We start from the raw sequence: 17,454 nt of genomic DNA on the forward strand, positions 1-17,454 counted from the left end.
TGATGTCCTGATGTCAACCATGATGAGATTTCATTATGATTTATGCATTTGATTCCTGTGGAATCGAACAGGTAAACAAATTGACTTCTGTTCAATTAGCATCGGTAGCTTTCTCTTCTTGGTTTTGTCAATGAGTCAAAGGGCCGTAGTGAAGTCATGGGGGCTGGCCCTTAGTTAGGTCAGCCCTCGTCAGAACACTGGAGATGAACTGAGCCTGACTCAACCATGTATTATGTTTCTAATGCACTCTCCTTTTCTCTCCCCTCCTACAGGAACCTATTAAGTCCAGGGCGCCACAACTCCATTTGGAATATCGATTTTACAAGCAGTTGGGAAGTTCAGGTAAGAAATGATCTGCACATTGTATGTGCAAATGCACATAGTATACTTAAACACATATATTAACTGTATCCTCCCTGAGATTGACCCCCTGTTGATTTGGCTCTCAGGCCTGTATATTATGAAGCCCCTGTTTGGCCCCACAGTCGCCCACTGACCACACTCTGCAGCACAGACTCTGGGCAGCAGCGACCAGCCTCGCCGAAGCCCAGGGCTCTGGAGGCTGGCAGGGTCAGGGTTAGATCATCAGAGGGGTTGGATGATCAGAGGGGTTGGATGATCAGAGGGGTTGGATGATCAGAGGGGTTAGATCATCAGAGGGGTTGGATCATCAGAGGGGTTGGGGTTAGATCATCAGAGGGGTTGGATCATCAGAGGGGTTGGATCATCAGAGGGGTTGGATCATCAGAGGGGTTAGATCATCAGAGGGGTTGGATCATCAGAGGGGTTGGGGTTAGATCATCAGAGGGGTTAGATCATCAGAGGGGTTGGATCATCATAGGGGTTGGATCATCAGAGGGGTTGGGGTTAGATCATCAGAGGGGTTAGATCATCAGAGGGGTTGGGGTTAGATCATCAGAGGGTAAGTTTTGACCTCTGTACCTCATGAGACCAGACGTTTGACCTCTGTACCTCATGAGGCCAGACGTTTGACCTCTGTACCTCATGAGGCCAGACGTTTGACCTCTGTACCTCATGAGACCAGACGTTTGACCTCTGTACCTCATGAGACCAGACGTAGAGCTACAGAAGCTGTTTATCATTAGCTCATTTATTGGGTTTTTGTATTATTCCGGTGTTCTATTTCATTACCTCTGGTGTCGTCGAACATATTGTTCACAGTTCTGTTCTGTATTTGTGGAGGGGGATTAACCTCCTCTCAATCTTAAAGCAATGTGCATGATATCTTATTAAATTGAACCAACTGTGTTCTGTTGATACTCATATACTCATATTCATACCAAGGTATGAAATCAAAATGTACAACATGAGTGTATGTACAGCATGTCTTGTGTAAGAGCATTGAAAGATATTGATGATTTGGATTCATGTGAACCAGTGATTATTTATTATTAGTCGTAGGTATTGTTCTTCTTCTTCGTCATGTTGCTGCACAAGTATTATGATGATATTGTAATTCTGGTATCTATTTAGTGGAAAGGATCAAAGCGGGCAGCCACTAGTGTTCCACGACCCCCCACCCCAAAGGAGGAGCTATTCGGTCACTTGTTTGTGTACTCCATGTGGGTGTGTATGTGTTTGTAGTGTTTGGTAATCACCGCCTCCTTTCCTGGCTCCCTTTGCCAGAGCAACCACCCAGGGCTTTTAATATGGGGCCAGGGTATAAGGGCTGTCCTGGGCTATTTATAAATGGCCTTCTGCTGGCAGTAGTGCCATTATCATACATCTACTTGGATCGCTTTCCCAGCCAGAGTGCCTCTCTCTGCCTCATTCTGCCTCTCCTCCTGTCTCTCTGCCTCTCTCTGCCTCTCTCTGCCTCTCCTCCAGTCTCTGCCTCTCCTCCAGTCTCTCTGCCTCTCCTCCAGTCTCTCTGCCTCTCCTCCAGTCTCTCTGCCTCTCCTCCAGTCTCTCTGCCTCTCCTCCAGTCTCTCTGCCTCTCTCTGCCTCTCCTCCAGTCTCTGCCTCTCCTCCAGTCTCTGACTCTCCTCCAGTCTCTCTGCCTCTCCTCCAGTCTCTCTGCCTCTCCTCCAGTCTCTGCCTCTCCTCCAGTCTCTCTGCCTCTCCTCCAGTCTCTCTGCCTCTCCTCCAGTCTCTCTGCCTCTCCTCCAGTCTCTGCCTCTCCTCCAGTCTCTCTGCCTCTCCTCCAGTCTCTGCCTCTCTCTGCCTCTCCTCCAGTCTCTCTGCCTCTCCTCCAGTCTCTGCCTCTCCTCCAGTCTCTCTGCCTCTCCTCCAGTCTCTCTGCCTCTCCTCCAGTCTCTCTGCCTCTCCTCCAGTCTCTCTGCCTCTCCTCCAGTCTCTCTGCCTCTCCTCCAGTCTCTCTGCCTCTCCTCCAGTCTCTCTGCCTCTCCTCCAGTCTCTCTGCCTCTCCTCCAGTCTCTGCCTCTCCTCCAGTCTCCTCCAGTCTCTGCCTCTCCTCCAGGCTCCTCCAGTCTCTCTGCCTCTCCTCCAGTCTCTCTGCCTCTCCTCCAGTCTCTCTGCCTCTCCTCCAGTCTCTGCCTCTCCTCCAGTCTCTCTGCCTCTCCTCCAGTCTCTGCCTCTCCTCCAGTCTCTCTGCCTCTCCTCCAGTCTCTGCCTCTCCTCCAGTCTCTCTGCCTCTCCTCCAGTCTCTCTGCCTCTCCTCCAGTCTCTCTGCCTCTCCTCCAGTCTCTCTGCCTCTCCTCCAGTCTCTCTGCCTCTCCTCCAGTCTCTCTGCCTCTCCTCCAGTCTCTCTGCCTCTCCTCCAGTCTCTCTGCCTCTCCTCCAGTCTCTCTGCCTCTCCTCCAGTCTCTCTGCCTCTCCTCCAGTCTCTCTGCCTCTCCTCCAGTCTCTCTGCCTCTCCTCCAGTCTCTCTGCCTCTCCTCCAGTCTCTCTGCCTCTCCTCCAGTCTCTGCCTCTCTCTGCATCTCCTCCAGGCTCCTCCAGTCTCCCTGCCGCCGCCAGTGATAAGCTCAGGGTGAACTCTGCTAATGCATTCTAATGTAAAGGCTCCTCTCTTGTTCTCTTGTTGGACCTTCACCGACTCTTCACCGTCTCTTCCCTGCAGGCTGTGCTGCTCTGCTCTGTGCGTCTCTGCCTCGCTCTTTATTTGTCAAGTCAATATCTTCCTGTTGTCGGTGTTGTTCTGTCAGCACGCCCTGACAATCTCCGCAGCCATTAGCAACACAACTGACCTGCAGCTTAACGGCCTCTGACTCAGCCTAGGAGGAGGGCTCAGGTGCAATGACCCAACCCAAGATAGAGCGGCTTTCGTTTGCTCAGTCGGACAGAAATGGAACGGTAATATCTCCCTATTACCCCTCATCAAGAGAGGAGGATGTTCTCAGACCAGTGGCTCCCTTCTGCTGCTTGAAGCTGAATGTAGATGTTGCTAAAAGGCCATAAAGGACCAGATTAAATCCACTTGCGATGTCAACATAGTCGAAGGCCATTAAGACCGGGCCATTAAGACCTAAGGGTGTCCCATAAAGCAATCCTGTGGACTCTGCAGCGCTGCATGACCTCTGGGAGTTCAGTGACAGGGCGGTCATTCTCTGCAGTCAAGGGTTAGCTCCCCTGGGACCCAGCTCCCCTGGGACCCAGCTCCCCTGGGACACATCTCCCCTGGGACCCAGCTCCCCTGGGACCCCACTGGGACCCAGCTCCCCTGGGACACATCTACCCTGGGACCCAGCTCCCCTGGGACCCCACTGGGACCCAACCCCCACTGGGACCCCACTGGGACCCAGCCCCCCTTCACCTCAGCAGTGCTGGCATGGGGCAGCGTGTGTGCATACCACTTTAGTGCGTTAACGCGTAGCTGGTGCCACTTTCATACCGCCCTCCGGATAGGGTTAGGGTTAGGGACTAGGTGGCTCTTAGCAATGGTCATCCAGGGCTGTTCCTTTAGATTTTTATTAATGTTCCAAGGCAAAGGATATTTGTGCTATCCTAAAGCATAACACAATGCTTTTCAATGACATTGGCACATTTAACGGTGTGCGGTAGGCAGCTACACACTTGGGTTTACATAATTAGCGTGCATTTGCCAGTTTTTTGTAAATAATTTAAAAAAGACCAGCTGAGAAGATGTTGCCCTCATCCCATAAGTAGTACTGCTAGTATTTCTGGTAGTAGTACTGGTGATGGTAGTAGTACTGGTAGTACTTCTGGTAGTAGTACTGGTGGTGGTAGTACTTCTGGTAGTAGTACTGGTGGTGGTAGTAGTACTGGTAGTACTTCTGGTAGTAGTACTGGTGGTGGTAGTAGTACTGGTAGTACTTCTGGTAGTAGTACTGGTGGTGGTAGTAGTACTGGTAGTACTTCTGGTAGTAGTACTGGTGGTGGTAGTAGTACTGGTGGTGGTAGTAGTACTGGTAGTTCTTCTGGTAGTAGTACTGGTGGTGGTAGTAGTACTGCTAGTACTTCTGGTAGTAGTACTGGTAGTACTTCTGGTAGTAGTACTGGTGGTGGTAGTAGTACTGCTAGTACTTCTGGTAGTAGTACTGGTGGTGGTAGTAGTACTGGTAGTACTTCTGGTAGTAGTACTGGTGGTGGTAGTACTTCTGGTAGTAGTACTGGTGGTGGTAGTAGTACTGGTAGTACTTCTGGTAGTAGTACTGGTGGTGGTAGTACTTCTGGTAGTAGTACTGGTAGTACTTCTGGTAGTAGTACTGGTGGTGGTAGTACTTCTGGTAGTAGTACTGGTGGTGGTAGTACTTCTGGTAGTAGTACTGGTGGTGGTAGTTGTACTGCTAGTACTTCTGTTAGTAGTACTGGTGGTGGTAGTAGTACTGGTAGTACTTCTGGTAGTAGTACTGGTGGTGGTAGTTGTACTGCTAGTACTTCTGGTAGTAGTACTGGTGGTGGTAGTAGTACTGGTAGTACTTCTGGTAGTAGTACTGGTGGTGGTAGTACTTCTGGTAGTAGTACTGGTGGTGGTAGTAGTACTGGTAGTACTTCTGGTAGTAGTACTGGTGGTGGTAGTTGTACTGCTAGTACTTCTGTTAGTAGTACTGGTGGTGGTAAGTGTGATGGTGGTAGAGGCACTGGTGGTGTTGGTGAGCTAAACACAGAAGCGTCTTCCAACATTAAATTGACGTGGTGACACAGTGCATCAATCAGGGCTACCCGGTCTGCCTGCTGCAGTCCTGGTAGTGAAGCATTTAAGGCTTCCTCCATGCTGAATCTACATGCATGCTGTCCCTGGTACCATGTAAATGACGTATTCATTCCTCACCCAGTGGGAGTACTGACGTGGACGTGGTGTGTGACGGTATTCTGTACACGCCATGTCCCGTGACTGGAGGAGACAGGCTCTGTTTGTCCCGCTCCACAAGAGGGTTGTATTTACCACTCTGTTCCCTAACCCTAACCCTGACCCTTACTCTAACCCTAACCCCATACCATGCAAAGTTGTGTGTTCAGAGAGATGCAATATCAAGCTGTGTATCAGGGTGAGGGTGTCATGTCCATTCAACCTGAAGTTATACCGCCATATGTTTATAAAAAGGGGTTCATAATTTATTATTAAGGTTTAAATTGCTGGATTCTTCATTCAACGTTTTGATTTTGATTTATAATTAAAAGCAGTGAGCAAACATCTATATAGATATAGCGATAGATATCTGCATTTCACTTTATTTATTCACACGCAGTAACTCAATCATATTGGCTCTGTTTCAAAAGGGTTAGCATAGTACTGGACTAGCAGAATAGCTATGCTGCCTGCTTTCTGATATGGAGATGAATTTACTCTTAATTGATGTGAGAACGGCACCGATCTAGAGCGCCTGGCGTAACGCAGAGTACAGATCAGACGGCTACTGAGTGTCTAGAGCGCCTGGCGTAACGCAGAGTACAGATCAGACGGCTACTGAGTGTCTCTCCATCCACAGCCTTTAACTCTTTAATGTCAGATCCTTTAGTCAGCCTCCGACTCCTCAACACTCTTCTCCTAACTTAACATCAACTGTAGGGCAGCACCAACACGCACACACACACTATTGTCTCTGGTTTATGGAGGTTGGTCTTGAGGTACAATAGGCTTGATTGTCTCAGACATTCCACTGAGCGCTAAGCGTGAAGCTTAGATGCCGCTTTAGCCAATGCATGGACACCTATTATTAACTGCCTATTATTCGACACGCATTTATCATGCTTATTTTACATCACATGCAGCTAGGTAAAACAGGGACATTGTCTTGTGTATCATCCTCATACGTGTCCCCATTGTTAGAGTTTTGTTGCATGATGGTGACCAAGCAATCATTGTATCGTAAAGCCTACGAGAACCCTGCTGCTGTGCCCTCTGTTACCGGGACGGCCGGGGCCTACAGTTGGCCCGACTGCACCCTGCTGTGCCCTCTGTTACCGGGACGGCCGGGGCCTACAGTTGGCCCGACTGCACCCTGCTGTGCCCTCTGTTACCGGGACGGCCGGGGCCTACAGTTGGCCCGACTGCACCCTGCTGTGCCCTCTGTTACCGGGACGGCCGGGGCCTACAGTTGGCCCGACTGCACCGCCGCCTTTTGCAAACGGACCAAGCAGGAGACGATGGGTTGATCATGTCTGCTGTGACCTCCAGAATGTGGCCCAGTGTGGAGGAGTTGGACTCCCAGTGACCTGTTGTCGTGGCCTGGTCCCTTTTATGGCCCTTTTTCCATCGACGGCACCAGCCAAACTCGCCTCCAACTGGCCCTGCTTTTTTTGGCTTTCCATTGCCAGACTGGTACCTGGTGCCTTGTTTGTCAGGCCTCCATCGAGGTGCTATGAGAGCTGATACGGTTGTGTGACGTCAACAGGCTGCTGGTCACTGATTGGCCAGAGAGTGCACAGCTGGACGAGCACGACGTCCGAGCCAGACAACTGACACCAGGTATTGTGCCCAAAAATGGAGTCGCCGTCTGAAATTGCAGCCCCTCTCCACGTTATAGCAGTTTTTATACCATATCGTCACATGATGAGCAACTTATCACAGAAATTGATTTGTACAATTTCTTCTTCTGTCGAAAAGAGGGTTTATAGTTTATGGCAGTGTTTATCATATCATCACAAGATGAGCAACTTGTCACAGTAAGGCCGACCGACCCTGTCAATTTATGTGCGACCCAAATTATTTTATGAGTTTTATAAAAAAATAAAACAAAAAAATATGTTTTTTAATGTAATTACGTTTTGGTACAGCACCTCTATAATTACGTTTTGGTACAGCACCTCTTCATTCTGTACAAGGATGAGCGAATTTTCTCGTTTTTAAATGAAAACAACCTACCTATCATTCGCTGCCGCTGGAAAAAATAAAATAAAAAAATAAAATAAATTCCCTACCTACCCATGACCTCAACTGACAACCAACAGGAACCAAACTTTTTTTTTTTTTTAGGCCTAAGCGATGTTATATTATATAGGCGACCCACAATGTAAGATTTCACATTCAAGATAATGAACTATGAGGGTACTTGAAAACGTTATAGTTTACAAGTAATACATGTATGCATGATGTGACCCTAGAAAGCACAGACGAAATAAGAGAAACTGCATCACACGGAGAGGGGGTTCGATTTCAGACGAGGATTCCATTTTCGCCACGATGCCAGCATCTTTCAACACTAGCATCAGCGTTCAGTCAACAGTATTGATTGATTATTGAATACCGCAGGATCAGCGCGCAAGAACACGCCGTGGGCCGTGACAGAAGTGGAGACGCTTCGGAGTCTAGCCCTGTCTGCTTATATGTGGCGTGATAAGCATGCGCAGTTTTGAGCATGCAGGCTTTGACGACCCGCCTAAGTAAAAGACGTACTTTATTCTCGATGGAATCATGACATGCCTGGAACCAAACCAAGTCGTGCCATTCCAAGTCGTGGCAAGTTGAGCTGGTACTGTCGATGGAAAGAGGCAGAGTTAGACAGTGGATTCCAGGCCTGGTACCGTTCCACGGGCTTGTTCAAAGGTGTTCTGGGGACGGGCTGTGACTGGGCTTGTCAGCCCGTGTGGTGGTTGCACATGTGTGCATGAATGTGTATGCATTCATGCACCATTCAGCCTTTTTCCCTGCAGAAACGATCATGCAAATCCAGCTCTAATCCCTCCACCCCCTGGTTAGAAGGTCAGCATTAAGCACAGTCACTCAGAGCACTCTCCCACACTGCTCAGTAAACATGCTCCGTGTTCTTCATGAGCTCCTGACGCATGCACACTGTGTGTGTGTGTGTTTCTTAATTCACTGCCACCATAGCACTGAGTTTCACCCTTAAAATCCCTAAACACAAGGTGTGTTGACCGCTGCACCTAGCCAACATAGTGAAAGTACATAAAAAGGTCTGTCCCAAAAATGTAGGACAAGCATCTGCTGAGGCTGTGCTTGTCTGCAGCTTTTGTGCTTCGCCACCAAAACCATTAGTGGGTCATCCTACTAATGGGTTTGGGGCTATCTTGGAACTTCATGTTAATAAATGTAGATTATTTTTTGTTTGTTTTGGATTGAAAATCTGCACAAATTATGTAGAAATAGATGCCGTTTAAATTTCACAATGGCTCGCAGTTGGCTGGTTCAACCATCTTGTGTGTGCGGTCTCGGTTACTTTTAGTTTGATCCATGAAAACAACTAAAGCAGAACCGCTGCGACATTATACCCACTGGTTCTTCTGAAGCCTTTCCCTCCTCACTCCTGAGCAAAATGCTTTAAGGAGGCCCCACATTCTTCTGAGGTCATGCGGACAGTTCCAGATCAGGGTGTGGTGGTGAATGAGCCCAGGTATAAAGGTCGAAGGTGATGGGTGCGTTGTCATTATGCTGCTGGTTTCCCATCGCTGTTGTAAGCCTTAAGACTGCCAACAAAATGGTCGCATTTTAAACCATTTATCACGTGGATGCAAGGTTATTATTTATCACGCACACGCTTAGTTGAGATTGCCATTTATTTTCTGTTTCATTTCTGAAATGGTCTAATTGGGTAAGAATTCTCATTTGCTGGAATAACGCTTCAAACAGCACAACTGCAATACCCCCTAAGGGCCGTGTGGAGGTAGTGGGGACCCCTGCTCCGACCGGCAGACAGCTACCCAGTCCTGCCGCTGCCCGGCGCCCAGTAGGATGGAAAACACACAACTGTTGAGTCGAACGTGTCATGATGGCAGCAGGCTGAGGTTCAGACTGGGGGGTGGAGGCCGAGGTGGGGGTGGAGGCCGTGGTGGAGACCGTGGTGGGGGTGGAGGCCGTGGTGGAGACCGTGGTGGGGGTGGAGGCCGTGGTGGAGACCATGGTGGGGGTGGAGGCCGTGGTGGAGACCGTGGCGGGGGTGGAGGCCGTGGTGGAGACCGTGATGGGGGTGGAGACCGTGGCGGGGGTGGAGACCGTGGCGGGGGTGGAGGCCGTGGTGGAGACCGTGATGGGGGTGGAGACCGTGATGGAGACCGTGATGGGGGTGGAGACCGTGGTGGGGGTGGAGGCCGTGGTGGAGACCGTGGTGGGGGTGGAGACCGTGGTGGAGACCGAGGTGGGGGTGGAGACCGTGGCGGGGGTGGAGGCCGTGGTGGAGACCGTGGTGGGGGTGGAGACCGTGGTGGAGACCGTGATGGGGGTGGAGACCGTGGTGGGGGTGGAGGCCGTGGTGGAGACCGTGGTGGGGGTGGAGACCGTGGTGGAGACTGAGGTGGGGGTGGAGACCGTGGTGGGGGTGGAGGCCGTGGTGGAGACCGTGGCGGGGGTGGAGGACGTGGTGGAGGACGTGGTGGAGACCGTGGTGGGGGTGGAGACCGTGGTGGAGACCGTGGTGGGGGTGGAGGCCGTGGTGGAGACCGTGGCGGGGGTGGAGGACGTGGTGGAGGACGTGGTGGAGACCGTGGTGGGGGTGGAGACCGTGGTGGAGACCGTGGCGGGGGTGGAGGCCGTGGTGGAGACCGTGGCGGGGGTGGAGACCGTGGTGGGGGTGGAGACCGTGGTGGAGACCGTTCTCCATCCTGTTCTGGCAGCCATGGTTGGAGGAGTGTTCTCCATCCTGTTCTGGCAGCCATGGTTGGAGGAGTGTTCTCCATCCTGTTCTGGCAGCCATGGTTTGAGGAGTGTTCTCCATCCTGTTCTGGCAGCCATGGTTTGTAGTAGCATGTGGGGGTTTGTGTCCAAACCACAATGGAGAGAATGGAGGAAGAGAACCAAGTCTGTGGGGTGGAGGATATTTCTACAGCCCTGATTCACACATTCTCAAAGCTTCCAGAACCCGAGCTTCATCCTCCCTCATGAGTGATGCTTCAGGGTGTTCGCCCACACTCTGTCACCGTGTGGAGCCCCTGTTCAAAGTGGGCTTCCCCTTTACTGTGCAGTCCTTGTGTGAATAAAAATGGTCTTTGATGGGATTAAGGTGTCAATGATGCTGGTATTAAGATATAATCTTACTAATAAAATAAAATTTTACTAATTTACATTTAAATGTCACATGTCACAAGATAAATGAAGTATGATGTTCTACATACCTAAGACTTACCGGGCAGAAAGGATCCAGTATCACTGGTAAACTAACCAGGGCCAGTTACAGGGCGTTGCCTCCTTCAGGCCCCCTGAAGCCCGGTGCTGTTTGAGGAGGATGTGTACTCGGTGCCAACCAAGCTGACTGTCTGTCTGCCCCTGTCTGTCCAGAGGGAATCCCTCAGGTGTACTACTTTGGTCCCTGTGGGAAATACAACGCCATGGTGCTGGAGCTACTGGGACCCAGCCTGGAGGACCTGTTTGACCTCTGCGACCGCACCTTCTCCCTGAAGACGGTCCTCATGATAGCCATACAGCTGGTAAGCACCCTGCCTTTCCTCAAAGCCAAGGGGAACGTGGGTAGCAGCGCCCTGCAGTGTTAGGGTTAGGGTTAGGGTTAGGGTAAAGCTAACCCTAACCCTAACCTCAAAGCCAAGGGGAACGTGGGTAGCAGCGCCCTGCAGTGTTAGGGTTAGGGTTAGGGTAAAGCTAACCCTAACCCTAACCTCAAAGCCAAGGGGAACGTGGGTAGCAGCGCCCTGCAGTGTTTGTCCTTTGATTGTTATTCACTATTGACTGAAATGAGACGGTGACCCATTCGTTTTCTCCTCCTGCCAGATCACCCGGATGGAGTACGTGCACACCAAGAGCCTGATCTACCGGGACGTGAAGCCGGAGAACTTCCTGGTGGGCCGTCCCGGGAGCAAGCGACAGCACACCATCCACATCATCGACTTTGGTCTGGCCAAAGAGTACATCGACCCGGAAACCAAGAAACACATCCCGTACCGGGAGCACAAGAGCCTGACGGGCACGGCCCGCTACATGAGCATCAACACACACCTGGGCAAAGGTGAGACCCCTCCGCCACTTGGCCCCCCTCCTGAATGTACATGTGATAAAAGCACATGATCTGGCTTTGATTAATTGTCCTTATCAATGTTTCCCCCAGCACTGTATGGTTAAGGCGGCCGCCTTAACAACAATAGGGTCCCGCCTTGACTACCAATGTGTAGTCAATAATAATAAAAAAAATAATTATTATGCATTATGCATTAGCAAAGCACAAAACTCCCGTAGAGAAATAAATCATACTTCCATCAGGTACAAAAAATAAAGCTAAATAATGCACCGGTGATACTGTTCAAAACAATAGTCGTTTGAAATGAAACCCTCACCAAAGACTGCAGGGCCGCCCCCCGCTCTCTGACCACCTTGACATTTTCTGGGGGAAACACTGGATATGTACCTTATTTAACCGAGTCATCTTTTCTTCACGGCGTTATCAGAGAGCTGATGGCGCCAGAGCCCAACCCTAGAGGCCTCGCAGCCCTCATTGCTATCCTGTTCTTATCCCTCTCTCAGCAAACGGGTCATAAATGCGCCCATGAATGTTGGCCAGTAATACACTCTGACTCATCTCCTCTCCTGTTCCAGAGCAAAGCAGGAGAGACGACCTGGAGGCTTTAGGTCACATGTTCATGTACTTCCTGCGAGGGAGCCTTCCCTGGCAGGGCCTTAAGGTACCGTTAGGGATGCACAACACATACATAACTGCTATCCCACTACTACCATCCAGTCATTCAACACACGTATCCATCCAACTTGCACTGAGTGTTGAGGTCATTAGTGAGCAGTGGGTGTGGGCAGCTTGCTCAGGGACATTGGGCTTTGACCCACAGGTTTTAGCCCCATACCATCTACTGGATGATGGTGCAACTGCACACCAACCTTGCATTATCTCCATTGCATAATATAAACCAATATATATATATACACATGTGGTCTGGGAGGACTTAACCTTCTCTTCATTACGTGGAAGCAGGATCCGTTAAGCTCCCTCAGTACATGGTCCAACTCTTTAGTAACATGAATATCAAACCAGGTTCATTAGAACGGTCCAAACGGCTGAGTCTGGGTCCCTAACTCCACCTGGTGATGAGTCATCAACAGGGCAATACGTCTGCAACCCAACGCCTCCTCAGCACGGGGCCCCTGACCACACGGGGGCCACTGACCACACGGGGGCCACTGACCACACGGGGGCCACACGGGGGCCACTGACCACACGGGGGCCACACGGGGGCCACACAGGGGCCACTGACCGCACGGGGGCCACTGACCACACAGGGGCCACTGACCGCACGGGGGCCACTGACCACACAGGGGCCACTGACCACACGGGGGCCACTGCCCGCACGGGGGCCACTGCCCGCACGGGGGCCACTGCCCGCACGGGGGCCAACGACCGCACGGGGGCCACTGACCACACGGGGGCCACTGTCTGGGTGGGTTTCAGGGTGGGGCTAGCTTGGAGGGGGGATAATGCGTCTCTGGTTCTGCCTGCAGGGTGGGGCTAGCTTGGAGGGGGGATAATGCGTCTCTGGTCCTGCAGGGTGGGGCTAGCTTGGAGGGGGGTAATGCGTCTCTGGTTCTGCCTGCAGGCGGACACATTGAAGGAGCGCTACCAGAAGATCGGGGATACCAAACGCGCCACGCCGATAGAAGTGCTCTGTGAGAGCTTCCCAGGTGAGCATCGGTCACCATCAATGATCAGAGCGCCCTCTAATGACCCCTGACCCCGCCCTCTAATGACCCCTGACCCCGCCCTCTAATGACCCCTGACCCCACCCTCTAATGACCCCTGACCCCGCCCTCTAATGACCCCTGACCCCGTCCTGTAATGACCCCTGACCCCGCCCTCTAATGACCCCTGACCCCGCCCTGTAATGACCCCGCCCTCTAATGACCCCTGACCCCGCCCTCTAATGACCCCTGACCCCGCCCTCTAATGACCCCTGACCCCGCCCTGTAATGACCCCTGACCCCACCCTCTAATGACCCTGCCCTCTAATGACCCCTGACCCCGTCCTGTAATGACCCCTGACCCCGTCCTGTAATGACCCCTGACCCCGCCCTCTAATGACCCCTGACCCCGCCCTGTAATGACCCCGCCCTCTAATGACCCCTGACCCCGTCCTGTAATGACCCCTGACCCCGTCCTGTGCTTGTAGAAGAGATGGCAACGTACCTGCGCTACGTCCGCCGGCTGGACTTCTTTGAGAAGCCCGACTACGACTACCTGAGGAAGCTCTTCACGGACCTGTTCGACAGGAACAGCTACGTGTTCGACTACGAATACGACTGGGTCGGCAAGCCTCTGGTGAGTCCCCTCCCGCGAGGCCTCCTTCAGTGTGACGGGGACACCGGGGCCCCAGGGGACACCGGGGTGCACCGGGGCCCCAGGGGACACCGGGGTGCACCGGGGCCCCAGGGGACACCGGGGTGCACCGGGGCCCCAGGGGACACCGGGGTGCACCGGGGCCCCAGGGGACACCGGGGTGCACCGGGGCCCCAGGGGACACCGGGGTGCACCGGGCCCCAGGGGCCCTTTTGCTTCTATGAGTTAATGAGGACATCGATGCTGGCAGGCCCACCACGCCTCCATAAGCCTCCGTCCAGAGCTTCATATCCACATGCTGGTCCCATGCGGGACAGTGTTTGTTAACCTCTTCCTTCTGGTGTCCCAGCCAACGCCCATAGGCCCCATCCCCAGCGACACGCCCGCACAGCCCAGCAGAGACAAAGCACAACAGCAGACCAAGAACCAGGTGAGCGCCCTCCTGCTCACACGCACACCAGCGCCCGGTCGGTCCGGTTCCTCCTCCACGTCGTCAGGGCGCTGCCGCTACTTCCTGGACCAAATGGCTGCCATACTTGTTCCCTTGTTGCCTTTCTTTCAACGCATAACGCTTCTCTTCAGCGTCGCCCATTGTCGGTTAAGAAGGCAGTAAAGAAAATAGAAAGAGTATCTGCTGATAACGCTGGTGAGCCGGGGGGCGGAGCCACAGGGCGAGCCGGCCGCTCGGACAGACCCGCCACACTCCGCCGCTCTAAGCTCCGTCATGGCACGAGTTGGAGATGCTTCATTCATTGTTTTCTAGCAGTAATGACAGGCGGTCTGCTGAGTGTGACACAGTATACACTGGACCCCACCTCCCAATGACAGGCTGTCTGCAGAGTGTGACACAGTATACACTGGACCCCACCTCCCAATGACAGGCGGTCTGCAGAGTGTGACACAGTATACACTGGACCCCACCTCCCAATGACAGGCTGTCTGCAGAGTGTGACACAGTATACACTGGACCCCACCTCCCAATGACAGGCTGTCTGCAGAGTGTGACACAGTATACACTGGACCCCACCTCCCAATGACAGGCTGTCTGCAGAGTGTGACACAGTATACACTGGACCCCACCTCCCAATGACAGGCTGTCTGCAGAGTGTGACACAGTATACACTGGACCCCACCTCCCAATGACAGGCTGTCTGCAGAGTGTGACACAGTATACACTGGACCCCACCTCCCAATGACAGGCTGTCTGCAGAGTGTGACACAGTATACACTGGACCCCACCTCCCAATGACAGGCTGTCTGCAGAGTGTGACACAGTATACACTGGACCCCACCTCCCAATGACAGGCTGTCTGCAGAGTGTGACACAGTATACACTGGACCCCACCTCCCAATGACAGGCGGTCTGCAGAGTGTGACACAGTATACACTGGACCCCACCTCCCAATGACAGGCTGTCTGCAGAGTGTGACACAGTATACACTGGACCCCACCTCCCAATGACAGGCTGTCTGCAGAGTGTGACACAGTATACACTGGACCCCACCTCCCAATGACAGGCTGTCTGCAGAGTGTGACACAGTATACACTGGACCCCACCTCCCAATGACAGGCTGTCTGCAGAGTGTGACACAGTATACACTGGACCCCACCTCCCAATGACAGGCTGTCTGCAGAGTGTGACACAGTATACACTGGACCCCACCTCCCAATGACAGGCTGTCTGCAGAGTGTGACACAGTATACACTGGACCCCACCTCCCAATGACAGGCTGTCTGCAGAGTGTGACACAGTATACACTGGACCCCACCTCCCAATGACAGGCTGTCTGCAGAGTGTGACACAGTATACACTGGACCCCACCTCCCAATGACAGGCTGTCTGCAGAGTGTGACACAGTATACACTGGACCCCACCTCCCAATGACAGGCTGTCTGCAGAGTGTGACACAGTATACACTGGACCCTACCTCCCATCTCAGCCTTGACCCTTTGGCATTATCAGAAATGTCTTATTTAACAAAGGTTTCAAAAAGAGAAAAGGTACTAGATTATATATTAGGTTGTCCTCTTGGTTTCCCGGTGAGCCGTTTTAAAGTGGGCTGAAAGGTTTTATGATTGACTTATCGCGTTGGACTCTAGACTGTGATGACTCCTGGCTCCTTCAGCCCAGCCTGAGGCTGTTGACAGCAGCCAGTTTAGCGCCCTCTTATAGCGCGGCCAATCCCCAGTCACGTGGACAAGGCAGTAGATATAACGGGGCCGATCATTGGTTGTCAAAGAATGACCCTTTTCAATATGAGACATAATGAGGATCGATTGACAGGAGATATTATGAGATGATGGGTTTCACATGTTGATAGAATATGTCTTGTGTACCCAAACTGGGGAAGAAATAGCGACCCTAATGGCTGTCAAATCAAGCCCCATTGGCCAATGAGTCCTAGCCCAACACACGGGGAGAATGGAATATGTCTGGGAACATATTTTCACAATAAATGAATTGAGACAAACAATGTGGTGTTTAAGGTCCACTGTGCTTGGGGATGTGATCACGGCTGTCTGTCTGATATCCTGCCTGTTTAAGGTCCACTGTGCTTGGGGATGTGATCACGGCTCTGTTTGATATCCTGCCTGTTTAAGGTCCACTGTGCTTGGGGATGTGATCCCGGCTCTGTTTGATATCCTGCCTGTTTAAGGTCCACTGTGCTTGGGGATGTGATCACGGCTGTTTGATATCCTGCCTGTTTAAGGTCCACTGTGCTTGGGGATGTGATCCCGGCTGTCTGTCTGATATCCTGCCTGTTTAAGGTCCACTGTGCTTGGGGATGTGATCCCGGCTCTGTTTGATATCCTGCCTGTTCATGGATCTGCGTCCCCCCATGATTCACAGCGTTAGTCTCCAACGGTTACGGTTCTCTAACTTCTTTGAAAAAACCTTTGTTTTGTTTGTTTTTCTTCCTTATTCCCATTTACTCCCCTGACCCTATTCCATCATACCCTCCCCCACAAACACACGCAACTCACCCCCACCTCACATGCACACCAACCCCACCACCCCCCCCCTCCTCCACCCACGGCCCTCCCTCCCCCGCTGCTCCCCACCCCCCCCCTCCTGTGTCTCGCTCTACGGTCAGTCCCCTGAGCCCCGAGGAGGTGAGGCCCAACCGGCCCCCGTGACCCATAACCAGCCGGGGGGGGGCTCAGAGCGGCGGGGGGGCTCTGTCCAGGTACTGCTGCGTGGCTCTGTGGTGTCCCCCTGTGATGCACCCCCACCCCCCCCCCATCGGTCCACACGCTCTGTCTGCTCAACGGGACGACACGCCCTCCCACCGAGACACTGGCACAGAGCGCAGTGCTACCCCCGTAGTGAGAACCCCTGGTGACCCACTGTGGTGATTCACCCCCGTAGTGAGAACACCTAGTGACCCACTGTGGTGATTCACCCCCGTAGTGAGAACCCCTGGTGACCCACTGTGGTGATTCACCCCCGTAGTGAGAACACCTAGTGACCCACTGTGGTGATTCACCCCCGTAGTGAGAACACCTAGTGACCCACTGTGGTGATCCACCCCCGTAGTGAGAACACCTAGTGACCCACTGTGGTGATTCACCCCCGTAGTGAGAACCCCTGGTGACCCACTGTGGTGATCCACTGTGGTGATCCACCCCCGTAGTGAGAACCCCTGGTGACCCACTGTGGGGATCCACCCCCGTGGTGAGAACCCCTGGTGACCCACTGTGGTGATCCACCCCCGTAGTGAGAACACCTAGTGACCCACTGTGGTGACCCACTGTGGTGATCCACCCCCGTAGTGAGAACACCTAGTGACCCACTGTGGTGACCCACTGTGGTGATCCACCACCGTAGTGA

The 17,454-nt window shown here is 52.7% G+C and overlaps 1 protein-coding gene across 3 annotated transcripts in view; it reads left to right on the top strand.

Annotated features, from left to right (window-relative positions):
* csnk1g2b (casein kinase 1, gamma 2b) overlaps positions 1–17,454 on the top strand; it is a 37,027-nt gene that overhangs the window by 13,648 nt on the left and 5,925 nt on the right. For 2 of the 3 annotated variants that reach the window (XM_056603449.1, XM_056603450.1), the window contains 7 exons: positions 273–342; positions 10,613–10,761; positions 11,060–11,294; positions 11,879–11,964; positions 12,886–12,970; positions 13,456–13,604; positions 13,972–14,052. In XM_056603449.1, coding sequence (XP_056459424.1) covers positions 273–342; positions 10,613–10,761; positions 11,060–11,294; positions 11,879–11,964; positions 12,886–12,970; positions 13,456–13,604; positions 13,972–14,052 — 855 coding nt within the window. The remainder of the gene's footprint in view (positions 1–272; positions 343–10,612; positions 10,762–11,059; positions 11,295–11,878; positions 11,965–12,885; positions 12,971–13,455; positions 13,605–13,971; positions 14,053–17,454) is intronic. The other variant, XM_056603448.1, reaches the window with a different exon arrangement.

The sequence above is a fragment of the Gadus chalcogrammus genome, chromosome 12, assembly GCF_026213295.1.
Source record: "Gadus chalcogrammus isolate NIFS_2021 chromosome 12, NIFS_Gcha_1.0, whole genome shotgun sequence".
In the NCBI taxonomy this organism is placed as follows: domain Eukaryota; kingdom Metazoa; phylum Chordata; class Actinopteri; order Gadiformes; family Gadidae; genus Gadus; species Gadus chalcogrammus.